The sequence below is a fragment of the Crinia signifera genome, chromosome 3 (assembly GCF_055691185.1).
Source record: "Crinia signifera chromosome 3, ASM5569118v1, whole genome shotgun sequence".
Lineage (NCBI taxonomy): Eukaryota > Metazoa > Chordata > Amphibia > Anura > Myobatrachidae > Crinia > Crinia signifera.
In genome coordinates, this window is record NC_139219.1 from 50,877,473 (window position 1) to 50,893,738 (window position 16,266).

Genomic DNA, 16,266 nt, shown 5'->3' on the forward strand with positions numbered 1-16,266 from the left:
GTTCTAGATCAATTGCATTCACTGTAATTGCCCCATCGCTGGAACAGGTGTGAGATTGAAACGCAGTTAGATATTATTTTCCTTTCGCTCTCTGGTGTTCCATATACATATATCGCTCCTCTGCTCGCTTGTTAATAACTAAACTGAAGAGCGTCCGTATCATGCAATGCGCTTGTGCACATGGTACATAGACTTGGTTTTATAATCTGCTGCAAACTAGTTTGTAAAGCTGTGTACATGGGGGCGATAGGGGCTGAAATCGCTGGAAATATGGTCGCAGGCGACCATATTGCCAGTGATGGGAGTGTGCCCCGGCGATAAATCGCTGGGTGCTCGCTCCCGTTTTCAGCCCCATTCTCATTGCCAGCTGATTAACTCTTTTGTCAGATCTTCTAGTTGTAAAGTTGAGCATCAGGTTACGTGTATGTAACCTCATGCGTCATACTGGAAAGAGGAACACTGTGGCTCACCACAGGTCCCCGTAGATCACCTATTCTGGAGGCTGATCACTAGATATCAGTCATTCTGTTGCTTTTATTCATTATTACACATTCCACTGAAACCTCCTTTGTGGTTAACTGATTGTACTTATGTTATATAACATTTTTCTTTACATAAATTGTAACAAAACGTGTGCACTGGTAGCCGTAGGATTTTAGAACAAATTTTTGAAATTAGGCTTTGATTTAATTTTTTTGTGGTTTGTCTGTTCTCCATTCAGTGATAAGGTGTTCTAGTGGGAACAAAAACCTGGAAATGTATGGGAGCATATGACAATCAAAAAATTGTTCTTAAACACTTGAAAACAGACAGTGATCAGTCAGACAAATTATTTAAATCATTCTGATATAAAAAAATTGATAAAAGCATATATATTTTTTTCTTTTTTCCTGCATTTGGGTGGAAATTTTTGATTGTCATATGCTCCCATACATTTCCAGGTTTTTGTTCCCACCAGATAGATCAGACAGAAAATCTGTACATGTGTACGCACCTATAAGCAAATCATAGCTGCAAAAAAAAAAAAAAAACAGGAAAGGGGGAAATTTACTAAAGGAAATTTGTAAAAAAAATAGGTGTATTTATATCCAGAAATACAGTTATTTCTGACATTTACTATCCCGAAAATACGGCTATTCGTATTGATGTGCTAGCAATACGAATTGCCGTATTTTTGGGATAGTAAATGTCAGAAATAACTGTATTTCTGGATACAAATACACCTATTTTTTACAAATTTCCTTTAGTAAATTTCCCCCCTAATGTGAGAATTTGCCCTGGACTGCGAGGCGTAAGCCACCACTCAGAGTAATGGGCCCCATACATCAGCAATCACAATTTATGGATTTTCATATATAGGGATTTTTTGGCCAGATAAATGGATTTTACAATCTATCTGACTTTGCCCACACATTACAGATTTATTTCAGTGATCGGCAGATTTTTCCATCTAAAGATTGCATCTTCATATCTGCAAATTGCCCAATCGATTGTCATTTCAGCTGTTCATAATGTAAATAGATGAAGAAGACGAATTGGGAATGCCCACACATATAAAAAAGATCCGCAGATAATACCAGATTATTAAACATGTTTAAAAACCTGATTAAGCAATCGATTGGCGATTTTGATTGGGATTGCCAAAAGGTGGAGCCCACACATCTAAAACTAATTGTGGCAATCATCTCCATATCTGAAAATTGTCACAATTAATTGCTGATGTATGGGGCCCTTAACCGGCCCTTGCAAAATTGCGAGAGGACTGAGAATGGATCCACTTGTAAATCCATGTGCAAACCATCGAAAAGATTTTACAGTCTATTATTATTATTATTATTATTATAATTTTATTTATAAGGCGCCACAAGTGTTTCGCAGCGCCGTACAAAGGAACAATACAGGGAAACAAAACTTGGCATAACATTGAGTAAATAACAAAAATACAGTACAAATAAAGAGCGCCACAGATCAATACACATTACAGCTTGGATATAAGTAGTGTGGACTCAATCAACATACAACTAGAGGCTTGAGGCCAATGATGGAGATGAGTATGCAGACGAAGATGGTCACTGAGTGTTGGAGTAAAGGAGAGCTGTGAGTGAAATGTGAAGAGAAGAGGGCTTTGACAACAGGAGGGAAGAGGGCCCTGCTCAGAGGAGCTTACAATCTAGTAGGAAGGGGAGACAGACAGATTACAAGAGGTGCAAGTCTATCCAATTGTAGGTCTGAGATTTCCATTAATCTGCAACTGAGACAGGGTGGAAGTGGTCATTGCTGACCTCGCAGACAAAAATCCCTGGGCACACAATGTGTTTTCTCTGATACACCCAGAAAATGTCAGGTTTCCATGCCCAAATGCCGGCTACCTGGCAGTCAAACCGCGAGATAATTGCATTTACGATCCATACACATTTTATGCAGCTAATTATCATTGCGCGTGTGTGATGTGAAAGCTAGGTATGTACAGTTGTTTGATTTGCAAATTCTCTAATTAGCGATCAAGTCTGATTAGGCCCCTTACCCACTGGCAATAAAATGTTGGTTAGCTTACACTGTATGGCCAGCATTAGTTATGCAGCAGATATCCTGTGAAATCATTAGCCATGTATAAATGTGTCTCCCATACGCCCTCTGTGCACTGTACAGTATGTCTCTGTTTATATGCACAAAAGGACTTGTGTTCTCTAAAACGTTCCTTCATAGGATTTCTGACCTTCTGTTCTGCGATTGGCTAAGCTTAGACATTATATAAAGTACTAGGAGACTCGTCTGATCATAACTAAAAGGTTATCTTGGTAAATGTTCTTCAATATAGTCAATATTCTTCAATATGCAACTAGTGCATATCTGTACATGTGATGTATATGTGTGATGTATATCTGTACTGCCATTGTTACTTGTTCCTTGTACTGATAACCCTTTGTATTACAGTATGTGCATTGTTATTTTTATTGTCTGTAAAGCACCTTGAGTCCTGTTGGAGAAAGTGCGCTATATATAAACAAAACTTACTTGCTAATCTAAAATCAGTAGACAATGAGGGGGCTGCTGTTTGGTGCAGTGTGCCATGGCGGGGGGTGAAGCTGCTGTCTGGTGCAGCATGCCATCGGGGGGGGGGGGGGGGGCTCGAGAGAAGTTGCTTTTGCGAGTAAACCAGAATAAGGCCCATAATGTATTTTGGTGGTGCACAGAAAAAAGCACAATAACTCTGCTCCTTGTACACACACACATCATTACTCTGCCGCTTGTACACACACACATCATTACTCTGCCGCTTGTACACACACACATCATTACTCTGTCGCTTGTACACACACACACATCATTACTCTGTCGCTTGTACACACACACACATCATTGCTCTGTCGCTTGTACACACACACACATCATTACTCTGCCGCTTGTACACACAGACACACATCATTACTCTGCCGCTTGCACACACAGACACATCATGACTCTGCCGCTTGTACACACACACCATTACTCTGCCGCTTGTACACACACACACACACATAGTTACTCTGCCGCTTGTACACACACACACACACACATCATTACTCTGCCGCTTGTGTACACACACACACACATCATTACTCTGCCGCTTGTGTACACACACACACACACACACACACACACACATCATTACTCTGTCGCTTGTGTACACACACACACATCATTACTCTGCCGCTTGTGTACACACACACATCATTACTCTGTCGCTTGTACACACACACATTATTACTCTGTCGCTTGTACACACACACACATCATTACTCTGTCGCTTGTACACACACATCATTACTCTGTCGCTTGTACACACACACATCATTACTCTGTCGCTTGTACACACACACACATCATTACTCTGTCGCTTGTACACACACACACATCATTACTCTGTCGCTTGTACACACACACATCATTACTCTGTCGCTTGTACACACACACATCATTACTCTGTCGCTTGTACACACACACATCATTACTCTGTCGCTTGTACACACACACACATCATTACTCTGCCGCTTGTACACACACACACATCATTACTCTGCCGCTTGTACACACACACACATCATTACTCTGCCGCTTGTACACACACACATCATTACTCTGTCGCTTGTACACACACACACATCATTACTCTGTCGCTTGTACACACACACACACATCATTACTCTGTCGCTTGTACACACACACACACATCATTACTCTGTCGCTTGTACACACACACACATCATTACTCTGTCGCTTGTACACACACACACATCATTACTCTGTCGCTTGTACACACACACACATCATTACTCTACCGCTTGTACACACAGACACACATCATTACTCTGCCGCTTGCACACACAGACACATCATGACTCTGCCGCTTGTACACACACACACCATTACTCTGCCGCTTGTACACACACACATAATTTCTTCTACGATCCCCATGGCAGCCATACATTGGGATATTCCCTTCCCCCATCAGAGCAGACAGGATTGATTTCTCTTGGGACCGCCCACCTTGGGTATAATAGACCCCTCCTTCCCCTCTGCTGTATCTTTTTTCCTGTCTCCGTGTTTAGAGTAGACAGAGTAGGCTATTATTTTTGTTTAAAGCAGGGTTACCTCGGCAGCATAGGAGCTGAAGGGGTGGCTCCCCGGGGAGAAGAGGGCGCAGGTGACCAGTCTGACTTGTCCCCTTGCGCACACATACCCTGCCGCTGGCTCTAAGGGAGGATTCTGGAGGAGACGCTCCAGCCAAGACATCCGGACTTCCACGTGTGTTCTCCCCGCAGCGTCAGCCCCGCTGGAAGCCGCGGCTGCACGCGAAAGCATCTAAAGGCAGAAGGGGCGGAAGTGCCGGGTACGCGTCACTTCCGCCCATAGACGCTGGTAGTGCGTCTCACAATTCAGTCCCCTGGTTACACGGGACGGGGGAATTGGTTCCGCTCGGCTATCCTGATGCACGCGCAGCTTTCTGGCGGCAACTCAGGGGTTAAATAGCCGCAGCAATGGCTAGTTCAGCGGCGTGTAAGGTGGCTTCAGCGTGGAGTACTACACTGTGTGCTGTATTTGCTACCATGGATGCGCCTTCTCCCCAGAAGCCTGATGATGCCCCAGTGAGGTAAGCCCTTTGGTTTTGGGCATCAGTTGTTTATTTTTAAGATAGATATTGAGTGTAGCTTCTTTCTTCTAGTGTGCCTGTCTCTCCTGTGCATAAGAAGAGAACAGCTAAGAAAAAGTTCACTGAATCCATATGCATGACATGTGACCAGTCCTTCGCTTCAGCACAGAAGAAAGCAATATGTGATATATGTGAGATAGCACAAACTAAAGTGTTAAAGAAGTCAGAACACACTGAGGTCATTAAAGAATTAATGGCCTGGATGAAGGAGAACTTTGTCTCTAAAAATGAGTTTACCCAGAGCCAGTCAGTAAAGAGGTCTAGAGTGCAGGCTGAATTCACACCTGAGGAGGATTCTTCAGAGGAAGTAGAATGTGAGGATAAGGGTTCGTCAGAGGAAGGCGAACTAGAAGAAGTCAGAACATTTAATTTGGATCTGGTAGAAAACCTGTTAAAACACATATACAGGGCTATGAACTTTAAAGAGCTGGCATCTACCTCTGAAACTAAAGATCCACTGTATGAAGACAGGGACAAAAGAGGCAGAACCTTTCCGGTAAATAAAGTCATAAGAGATATGATACTTAAGGAATGGGTCAGCATTGACAAAAGAGTCACCCTAGGGAACAGGGTGGAAAGAATGTACCCGTTCAAAGATGAAGAATTTCTCGGCTGGTGCACTACACCCAAAGTAGACGCGGCGGTGGCTGAAATTATTTCGAAATCCACCATTCCGGTAGAGGACGCGGCGGCATTTAAAGATGCCATGGATAGAAAAATGGAAACTTCGTTACGCAAGGTCCATTCAGCATCAGCGGGTTCCCTGAAAACTAATGTGGCGGTGGCCTCAGTAGCTAGGGCGATTAGGTTGTGGACCTCTAATCTAAAGACAGATATGGAGGAGAAGATATCTAAACAGTATCTTATTAAAAATCTGGACGTTATACAGAAGGCCGTTGACTTCCTGTGTGAAGCTTCTCTTGATGGGGTCTCTTTTGCAGCAAAATCTATGGCGGCAGGTGTAACAGGCCGCAGGGCGCTCTGGCTAAAACCCTGGAATGCGGACGCTAATTCCAAGAATAAACTAGCAAATTTACCCTTTGAAGGAAAATTTTTATTTGGGTCCAAACTTGATTCCATGATACAAAGAATTTCAGGGGGAAAATCTGTCCGCTTACCCCAAGAGAAAAAGAATCGGTTTAATTTTCCCGCCTCCACAAGACAAGCATACAGAGAGGCAAAGACATATCGTCCGGGGAAGACGTATTACAAGAGGGGAAGTACAAGTACCTCTAGACAGTCATTTCGTCAAAACTTTCGTGGCAGATACCAACCTGAAAAGGATTGGAACCAAAAAGGAAAACTATGACTATCTCCAAGAGAGCAGTATTGGCGCCAGACTACTGAGGTTCGCGACGTACTGGGAAGAGATAATAAGGGACACTTGGGTGCTGAATATAATTCATCAGGGCTACTATATCGAGTTCGAGACAGCACCTCTCCATCACAGATTTTTAAGATCAAGGATACCAGGCGTACCCGAAGAAAGAAAAGCCCTACTTCTCAAATTAGAGCAACTCCTACAGACGGAGGCCATAGAGGAGGTTCCAAAAGAGGAACAGGGAAAGGGCTTTTATTCGAATCTATTTCTGGTGAAGAAACCGAATGGAACGTTCAGAACTATCCTGGATCTCAGAGATCTGAATGTCTACATAAGACAAATAAAATTCAAGATGGAGACCCTGAGTTCCATAATTATGGGAATCAGAAGGGGAGATTACCTTGCATCAATAGATTTAAAGGATGCGTATTATCATATCCCAATAAATCAGGGACACAGAAAATTTCTCAGGTTCTCGGTGGCCAATCGTCATTTTCAATTTACCTGTCTTCCATTTGGGCTGAAAACTTCTCCGAGAGTCTTCACCAAAGTACTAGTTACAGTGATTGCGGCTCTGAGACTCAAAGGAATTCAGGTTTGGTCCTACCTGGACGACCTACTAGTTGCAGGAGACTCTGTGACAGAAACAGAGGACAATGTAAGGAAGACGATAAATCTGCTACAACTTCTAGGTTGGGTGACAAACACAGAAAAAAGCCAGACTGTTCCAACACAAAGGATACAGTTTTTAGGGGCTATGATAGACACAGTTCAGTTTCAGATATCCCTGTCGGCCGAAAGATGTCTGAAGATCCAAGAGCTGACAAATCTGATGTTACAGAAGGACGACTGCCCTCTGAGTATGGCTATCCAGCTGTTGGGTATGATGGCATCCTGTATCAGGATCATCCCATGGGCGCAGTGGAGAATGCGACGACTTCAGTGGTCCATCATCCCATTACAGAAGAGCGGCTATGCCGATCATCACCGGTTCAGGCTAAGTCAGGAGGTAAGACAAGACCTAAAGTGGTGGCAACAGGGGCTAGAAGGAAAGAGTACCAGTCTAAAGGATCCTACATTCCGAATACTGACTACGGATGCCAGTCTGTCCGGGTGGGGAGCTCATATAGAGGGAAGATCTATACAAGGCTCCTGGACAAGGAAAGAAGCAAGGAATTCCTCAAACATGAGGGAATTACAAGCAGTCTGGGAGTCCATACAACTCCTAAAGGAAGACATTCGCCATTCACATCTGAGAGTAATGTCAGACAATGTGACAGTAGTGTCCCACATAAATCACCAAGGGGGCACAAGAAGTATCAGACTCATGCAGATGTCAGAAAGGATACTGAGCTGGGCGGAAGACAATCTGGAGTCCTTGTCAGCAGTATATATTCCAGGCAAGAGGAATATACTAGCAGACTTCCTGAGCCGAGAAGTGATATCGCCAGGGGAGTGGGAGCTGAATACAGAAGTCTTTTCTCAGATAGAGAAAATATTCGGTACCCCAGAAGTAGACATGATGGCCAACTTTCGGAACAGAAAGGTGAACAACTTCTTCTCAAAATCATTTCATCCGCAAGCTCTAGCCATGGATTCCCTTTCAGTGAAATGGAACTTCAAACTGGGCTACATATTTCCCCCCTTTCCGATGATCGGGAAAGTCTTAAAGAAACTGAGAGAAGATCGGGTAGAAGTAGTGGCGATACTGCCCTACTGGCCGAGAAGGCCCTGGTTCGTCAGTGTTCTAAAGATGGCGGTTCAGGAACCTTGGTCACTACCCAACAGGCACGACCTACTGCATCAGGGTCCGGTCTATCATCCAGAGCCAGCAAGGTTGTCGCTAAAGGCATGGAGATTGAGCGGGGCATATTAAGTAGGCATAACTTGTCATCCCAAGTTGTGGAAATGATGCTGAAGGCCAGAAAGAACATTTCTTCCTTATCATATTATAGAACTTGGATCAGGTTCATTGAATGGGGTCAGTTCAAGGGTGACTTTTCATCGATACCAACAGGAAGAGTCCTGCAGTTTCTATACGACGGCTTTCAAATGGGTCTTGCCCCAGCAACAATAAAAGCTCAGATCTCTGCCCTAGCAGTGCTATTGGATAGGCCATTGGCTGAAGAAAGGCTGATAAAGCGGTTTAATAGAGCCATGAGGAGGATCAGACCGCCAGTCAAGGCTATAGTGGCACCGTGGGACTTAAACCTTATGTTAGCGGTATTAGCTAAACACCCCTTTGAACCTTTAACGGAGTGTCCTCTAAAGTATCTAACTTGGAAGACGGTGTTCTTGGTCGCAGTCACCTCGGCCAGAAGAGTAAGTGAGCTCCAAGCTCTATGGATAGAGGAGCCTTATCTTGTTATCTTCCCAGATAGAGTGGTACTTAGGACACATCCTGAGTTCGTACCCAAGGTGATATCTTCATTTCACCTCAATCAGGAGATTGTGTTACCTAGTTTCTACCCAGAACCAGAAAATGAGGAGCAACGAAGTTGGCATACGCTGGACCTAGTCCGGGTCATCTCAATATACCTGGAAAGAACTAAAGTCCTTAGATCGACCAAACACCTGTTTGTCATTCCGAGTGGTGTCCGTAAAGGAAAGGAACCAGGGAAACAAACCATATCCAGATGGATAAGAGAGACGATCGTGGCAGCCTACAAGCTGGAAGGCAAGAAAGTACCTCCCATAGTACAGGCACATTCCACAAGGGCAGTCTCGGCATCATGGGCGAACAGGGCCAAGGCTTCAGTGACCGAGATCTGCAAAGCTGCTACCTGGTCGTCAGTACACACCTTTATAAAACATTATGCTCTTGACGTTTCTCTTGCCCACTTTGGGAAGCATGTTCTCCAAGAGGCAGTATCTGCAGATACCTCTGTATAATAAAAATTATTCATGCTTAACATTACCCTCCCGTTTATTTGTCTTGGGTATGTCCCAATGTATGGCTGCCATGGGGATCGTAGAAGAAAGAGTCGAATTATACTCACCGATAATTCCTTTTTCTTCCTAGAGATCCCATGGCAGCCACTGATTACCCTCCCTTGTATTATGATGTGTTTCTCTAGGGACCTTGGTACGGAGACACTCAAAAGATACAGCAGAGGGGAAGGAGGGGTCTATTATACCCAAGGTGGGCGGTCCCAAGAGAAATCAATCCTGTCTGCTCTGATGGGGGAAGGGAATATCCCAATGTATGGCTGCCATGGGATCTCTAGGAAGAAAAAGGAATTATCGGTGAGTATAATTCGACTCTTACTCTGCCGCTTGTACACACACACACACACACACATCATTACTCTGCCACTTGTACACACACACACACACACACACACACACATCATTACTCTGCCGCTTGTACACACACACATCATTACTCTGCCGCTTGTACACACACACACACATCATTACTCTGCCGCTTGTACACACACACACACACACACATCATTACTCTGCCGCTTGTACACACACATCATTACTCTGCCGCTTGTACACACACACACACACATCATTACTCTGCCGCTTGTACACACACACACCATTACTCTGCCGCTTGTACACACACACACACACACCATTACTCTGCCGCTTGTACACACACACACACACCATTACTCTGCCGCTTGTACACACACACACCATTACTCTGCCGCTTGTACACACACACCATTACTCTGCCGCTTGTACACACACACCATTACTCTGCCGCTTGTACACACACACACCATTACTCTGCCGCTTGTACACATACACACACCATTACTTTGCCGCTTGTACACATACACACATCATTACTCTGCCGCTTGTACACACACACACACATCATTACTCTGCCGCTTGTACACACACACACACACACATCATTACTCTGCCGCTTGTACACACACACACATCATTACTCTGCCGCTTGTACACACACACACACACACATCATTACTCTGCCGCTTGTACACACACACATCATTACTCTGCCGCTTGTACACACACACACATCATTACTCTGCCGCTTGTACACACACACACAACATTACTCTGCCGCTTGTACACACACACACACACACATCATTACTCTGCCGCTTGTACACACACACACATCATTACTCTGCCCCTTGTGTACACACACACACAGAATAACTCCTACATTGCGCATCAGCATTTGATCTTACATGTAGCTAAGTTGACTCTTTAGCATTGTAATGTATTTCCCAAGGTCTCAGTGCTCATCCCTCATGTTTAATTGCAGCAGAAATAACCAGTGTGCAATAAGCACAACATATGCAGACTCCAGGCTTCACCTTTGTAGTTAATCCAACTGTTCTGCATGCAATCCTAACTCTCATGTATCCTATTAGGACCATTGGGCCTGATTCAGTTCTGCTCGCTAAGCAGCATACATTCGCTGCTTATCGAGCAGATAAACGCCACACACACACACACACACATCATTACTCTACCGCTTGTACACACACACATCATTACTCTACCGCTTGTGTACATACACACACACACACACACACACCATTACTCTTCCGCTTGTACACACACACACACACACACCATTACTCTGCCGCTTGTACACACACACACATCATTACTCTGCCGCTTGTACACACACACATCATTACTCTGCCGCTTGTACACACACACATCATTACTCTGCTGCTTGTACACACACACACACATCATTACTCTGCCGCTTGTGTACACACACACACACATCATTACTCTGCTGCTTGTGTACACACACACACATCATTACTCTGCCGCTTGTGTGTACACACACACACACACACACACACACACACATCATTACTCTGTCGCTTGTACACACACACACATCATTACTCTGTCGCTTGTACACACACACATCATTACTCTGTCGCTTGTACACACACACATCATTACTCTGCCGCTTGTACACCGACACACATCATTACTCTGCCGCTTGTACACCGACACACATCATTACTCTGCCGCTTGTACACCGACACACATCATTACTCTGCCGCTTGTACACCGACACACATCATTACTCTGCCGCTTGTACACCGACACACATCATTACTCTGCCGCTTGCACACAGACACACATCATTACTCTGCCGCTTGCACACACAGACACATCATTACTCTGCCGCTTGTACACACACACACACACCATTACTCTGCCGCTTGTACACACACACACCATTACTCTGCCGCTTGTACACACACACACATCATTACTCTGTCGCTTGTACACACACACACACACACATCATTACTCTGCCGCTTGTACACACACACACATCATTACTCTGCCGCTTGTACACACACACACAACATTACTCTGCCGCTTGTACACACACACACACACACATATTACTCTGCCGCTTGTACACACACACACACACACCATTACTCTGCCGCTTGTACACATACACACATCATTACTCTGCCGCTTGTACACACACACACATCATTACTCTGCCACTTGTACACACACACACACATCATTACTCTGCCGCTTGTACACACACACACACACATCATTACTCTGCCGCTTGTACACACACACATCATTACTCTGCCGCTTGTACACACACACATCACTACTCAGCCGTTTGTACACACAAACACAGAATAACTCCTACATTGCACATCAGCATTTGATCTTACATGTAGCTAAGTTGACTCTTTAGCATTGTAATGTATTTCCCAAGGTCTCAGTGCTCATCCCTCATGTTTAATTGCAGCCGAAATAACCAGTGTGCAATAAGCACAACATATGCAGACTCCAGGCTTCACCTTTGTAGTTAATCCAACTGTTCTGCATGCAATCCTAACTCTCATGTATCCTATTAGGACCATTGGGCCTGATTCAGTTCTGCTCACTAAGCAGTGTACATTCGCTGCTTAGCGAGCAGATAAACGCCACCTGCCGGGTGAGCGAATGTCCCCGCCGGCATGCGTATGGATGTGTACCCTTACACATCCATTCGCATACGGGGGGAAAACTCATACGCTGGTCACCAACCGTAGAATGATTCTTTTACCCATTCGCACATAAGTCAGTCTAGGCTGACTTTTAGTTTACCAAGGACGGCGGGCCTGCACATGCCAATAAGCATTCCCAGACCTGCAACATCTGTCCCAGGTTGATCCAACTTGAATCAGGCCCATAAAAATCACGTGTGTTCGACTTGAAGCCCCTCGTCATTCATGTAGTTAAATTAGTTTGGTTTATTTTGTACAAAACTGAAGACTTAACATACTGTGTATACACATTGTATGCATAATGTAGAAAGATACTGTAAATCTATAGTTCTCCTACCAGTGTCCTGCTGCTCGAGCATAGTGAGTGGAAAAAGCAGTGTTTATAGAGTATGTAGAGGAGACCTGCAGCATGAATTATTCAGTTCCTGGTGTTCTGTTACATGCTGCCTTATGATGACTTAATGACTCCTTGTTATGTGAGATCAGCTCAGCTGCAGGCTAAACCAATGCGGTCTTACCACGTTCCATGTCTATGTGCAGTTCCTCAAAGGAAAACAGAGGCCATTATACATTCATAAAGCATCTAATATATTCATGGGGTTGTGTTTCCAGTGCATTTGTATATTCTTAATCTTAAGTATGGAAGTCTGTTTGTTTACAGTGTGAGAGCTTGAAATCTCATAGTACAAGAAAAGTGATTGTATTCGGTCTTATTCTTGTTTGCACAGCTTCTGTATATGTATACGATGGCGTCTAGCCACAGCTCCTCATTAGTGCCTCACTCCAACAGCAGCAAATCCTTCTACAGAAAGGGACTGGATACGCCACACGTAGGACTGGTACGGTCACTTCCGGATGTGTGCCCCAAAGTGCCTACAGGTGAGTCTCCCACTCTGCCCTGCTTTTATGCTCAATCTAAGCCTTGGCAGAATTTCCAGGAAAACGGATAGTGTTCATTCTAGCACCCGCCACATTTGAAAACCCATGCACTTCCTCTTCCCTGCCTGGGGTGTCGTTGTCTGCTGTAGTGCTTCTAGCTTAGTGTGGTCTGTATATCAGCACTGATATGGATACCGGACCTGTGCTAGAAACACCACAGCAGACAGCGACACCCCAGGCAGGGAAGAGGAACTGCAGGGGTTTTCAAAGATGGTGGTTGCTAGAATGAACACTACAGGGAGACAAACAAGCTTGGAGTGATTCCCCTGTCAATGCAAATTGCTCCCAGGAGCCTTTACGGAGTGTGGACCCACTGCAATGGCTTGGGGTCACTAATATTTCTGTCCTTTTTATATCAAAACTAGTTAAATGCCTGTCAAAATGTTTGCTTCTGCCATGTACTTTCACTTTGAGCTGTGACAGTTTTAGCCCACAAATTCTCCACCCCACCCTTGGTCCCTATCTTCTCCTACCTCCATCTTTACAGCTCCCTTCTTCCAATAGCTAGCAAGTTTGAAACAGATCAGTGTCCCTGGAAAAATTTATTTTGCTTCCGGATATATATTATAATAAAAATGAAACCAATATTATTTTATAACTTGTTGCCAGCCCGTCACAATACACAATTAAATGAATGTTCTTGAGAGGCCATTTAAAAAAAAAAAAAAATGAGTGATCCATCCTAGTCCAATCTTATGTTTTTCGACTCTATCAATGTCCTAGTGCAGTGGTTGCCAACCCTGGTCCTCAAGTACCCCAAGAGTGCATGTTTTCCAGGTCACCTGGGAGGTGCACTCATTATTCAGACACATTTTGAAAGATCCACAGGTGGAGCTAATTATTTTGCCTGTGATTCTGTATGGAGACCTGGAAAACGTGCACTGTTGGGGGTACTTGAGGACCGAGGTTGGGAACCACTGCACTAGTGGTATATAGTACACTTACAGGATGTTGTTCCTACTCACTGGCGTTGCCCACACTAATTAAACCCGGAGCTTAGCATGGACTATGTATGCACTTAGGTATTGACATGTCAGGGTAAATGTATTAAAGTGCATTGGCAATGTCTCTCACTTCTAAAAACTCAGTTTAGTACATTTACCCCTTAAGTCCCGTACACACAGGGTGATCCTAGCCAGAATGGCCGGGGATATGGTCGCTGAGCGACCATATCCCCATACCTACAGGGAAACTGTTGCCGACACATCGCTCCCACGACTAGCCCTGCAATGGTCGCAGTAGAGTGCTTTCCAGCGACCAGCGGCTTTCCAGCGGCTTCCCCCGGCAGTGTCTGTTTTCATCAGCGACCATCTCTGGTCACTGATGAAAACGGGACACTCAGCAATTTGGTCGCTGAACTACTAGAGATAGGGAACACATAATGGAATCCCCAGCCTCGTCCCTGATCATGTGTACCCAGCGACCTTGTTGGCGAAGGGACCAGGTGGGATGCTGCCATCGACACTTGCATACACACTTGCAGATTCCGGCTGTGATGAGCGAAAGCAGGGGGGAGGGGAGTAGGGCCATGCTGTATTCTAATATCCTCCTTCTACCTGCATGTACAGACAAGGGACATGCATGCATGACATTACAGCGGCAGCAACAATAATAAGTTGTGACACTCATTTATAGTGGGCGCGATCAATTGTGCACTCTTGTTTGCTGGGAGCTATGACTCTCATGCAGTGTTGTGCGATAATGCAAACTTCATATTTTATTTATGGGAATTATAGGACACTATAACACCGAGCACACGGTATAAGCTCCTTTCTGATCATTTGTTCTCATTTTTCACAGGTGATTCTAATAGCTTGCGTGACGAGCCGTCCGTGGTCGCAGACCAGCACAAATGGACTATTTATCATTCCAAAGTGAACCTCCCTGCAGCATTAAATGATCCTCGCCTGGCAAAACGGGAGTCCGACTTCTTCACCAAGACATGGGGCCAAGACTTTGTGGAAAGCGCAGTCTTGCCATCACCTTACCTTCCACCCATCACTAAAGAACACTTTCAATCTTACGTCCAGCAAACCAGTCTAGTAAGGAACCAATTCCGCGGAGGTTTTCCAGCCAATAGCGACTCCTTTTGCACTCATGTTAAAAACTTACTTTGAGCAGTGATCTGCCCATTGGCTGTCAGCCTCTTCAGTAATACAGACAGATCTGCGGCTGACAGAGCATGATGGAATATGTAGTTCAACAGCATATTGCCTTAGTCTATTATGAAATGACCTTTTATTGCACATATGCCTCTAGTGACACGGGTATTGTTTGTTGTAACTATAACTGTCCACAGTATAGGGGGCTGTTTGATGGAGATGGTGTGACAGCTGTGGTAGGGTTGTGTGACTCGGTTTAACCTCTATAACATTGTCTCCTATTCCCTTTACTCCAGAGAGAAAAAAGTCATGAGAAATGTAAGACCATATGTCCTCCTAAAGATGACTATAACAGGACTGCATTTCCACACACACATGGTAAGTCTATATCACACAACTGTCAGGTGGATATTATGTGGTCTATTGCTGAGATAAATCACCTACAGATGTAGCCACGGTCATCTGTCCACGTGTACACGCTCCCGCGACTCATTGAAAATACATTAGCCAGCAGCCCAGTGATCTGAGTCGCGGGTACGACTTGGTGCGCCTCACATGCACTAGCGGCTGCGATGTAGCTACAATGAGAGAGGCTACATCTGTATTTGAAGTAAAAAAAAAAGTGGTTCAACGTAAAGATGCTTCCCCCTCTAACTTGTTCCAAGTTTGTTCATCTGGATCATGTTCAGACCGAACAGTTTGAAAATGACGGCTTTTGCTGGGTAATTT

At 44.6% G+C, this 16,266-nt stretch overlaps 1 protein-coding gene across 2 annotated transcripts in view; it reads left to right on the plus strand.

Annotated features, from left to right (window-relative positions):
* The window catches only part of VPS54 (VPS54 subunit of GARP complex), a 55,110-nt gene that overhangs the window by 3,864 nt on the left and 34,980 nt on the right, over positions 1–16,266 (plus strand). For both annotated transcript variants that reach the window (XM_083175784.1, XM_083175785.1), the window contains exons 3-5: positions 13,225–13,375; positions 15,236–15,477; positions 15,834–15,915. In XM_083175784.1, coding sequence (XP_083031910.1) covers positions 13,234–13,375; positions 15,236–15,477; positions 15,834–15,915 — 466 coding nt within the window. In that variant the 5' untranslated portion in view covers positions 13,225–13,233. The remainder of the gene's footprint in view (positions 1–13,224; positions 13,376–15,235; positions 15,478–15,833; positions 15,916–16,266) is intronic.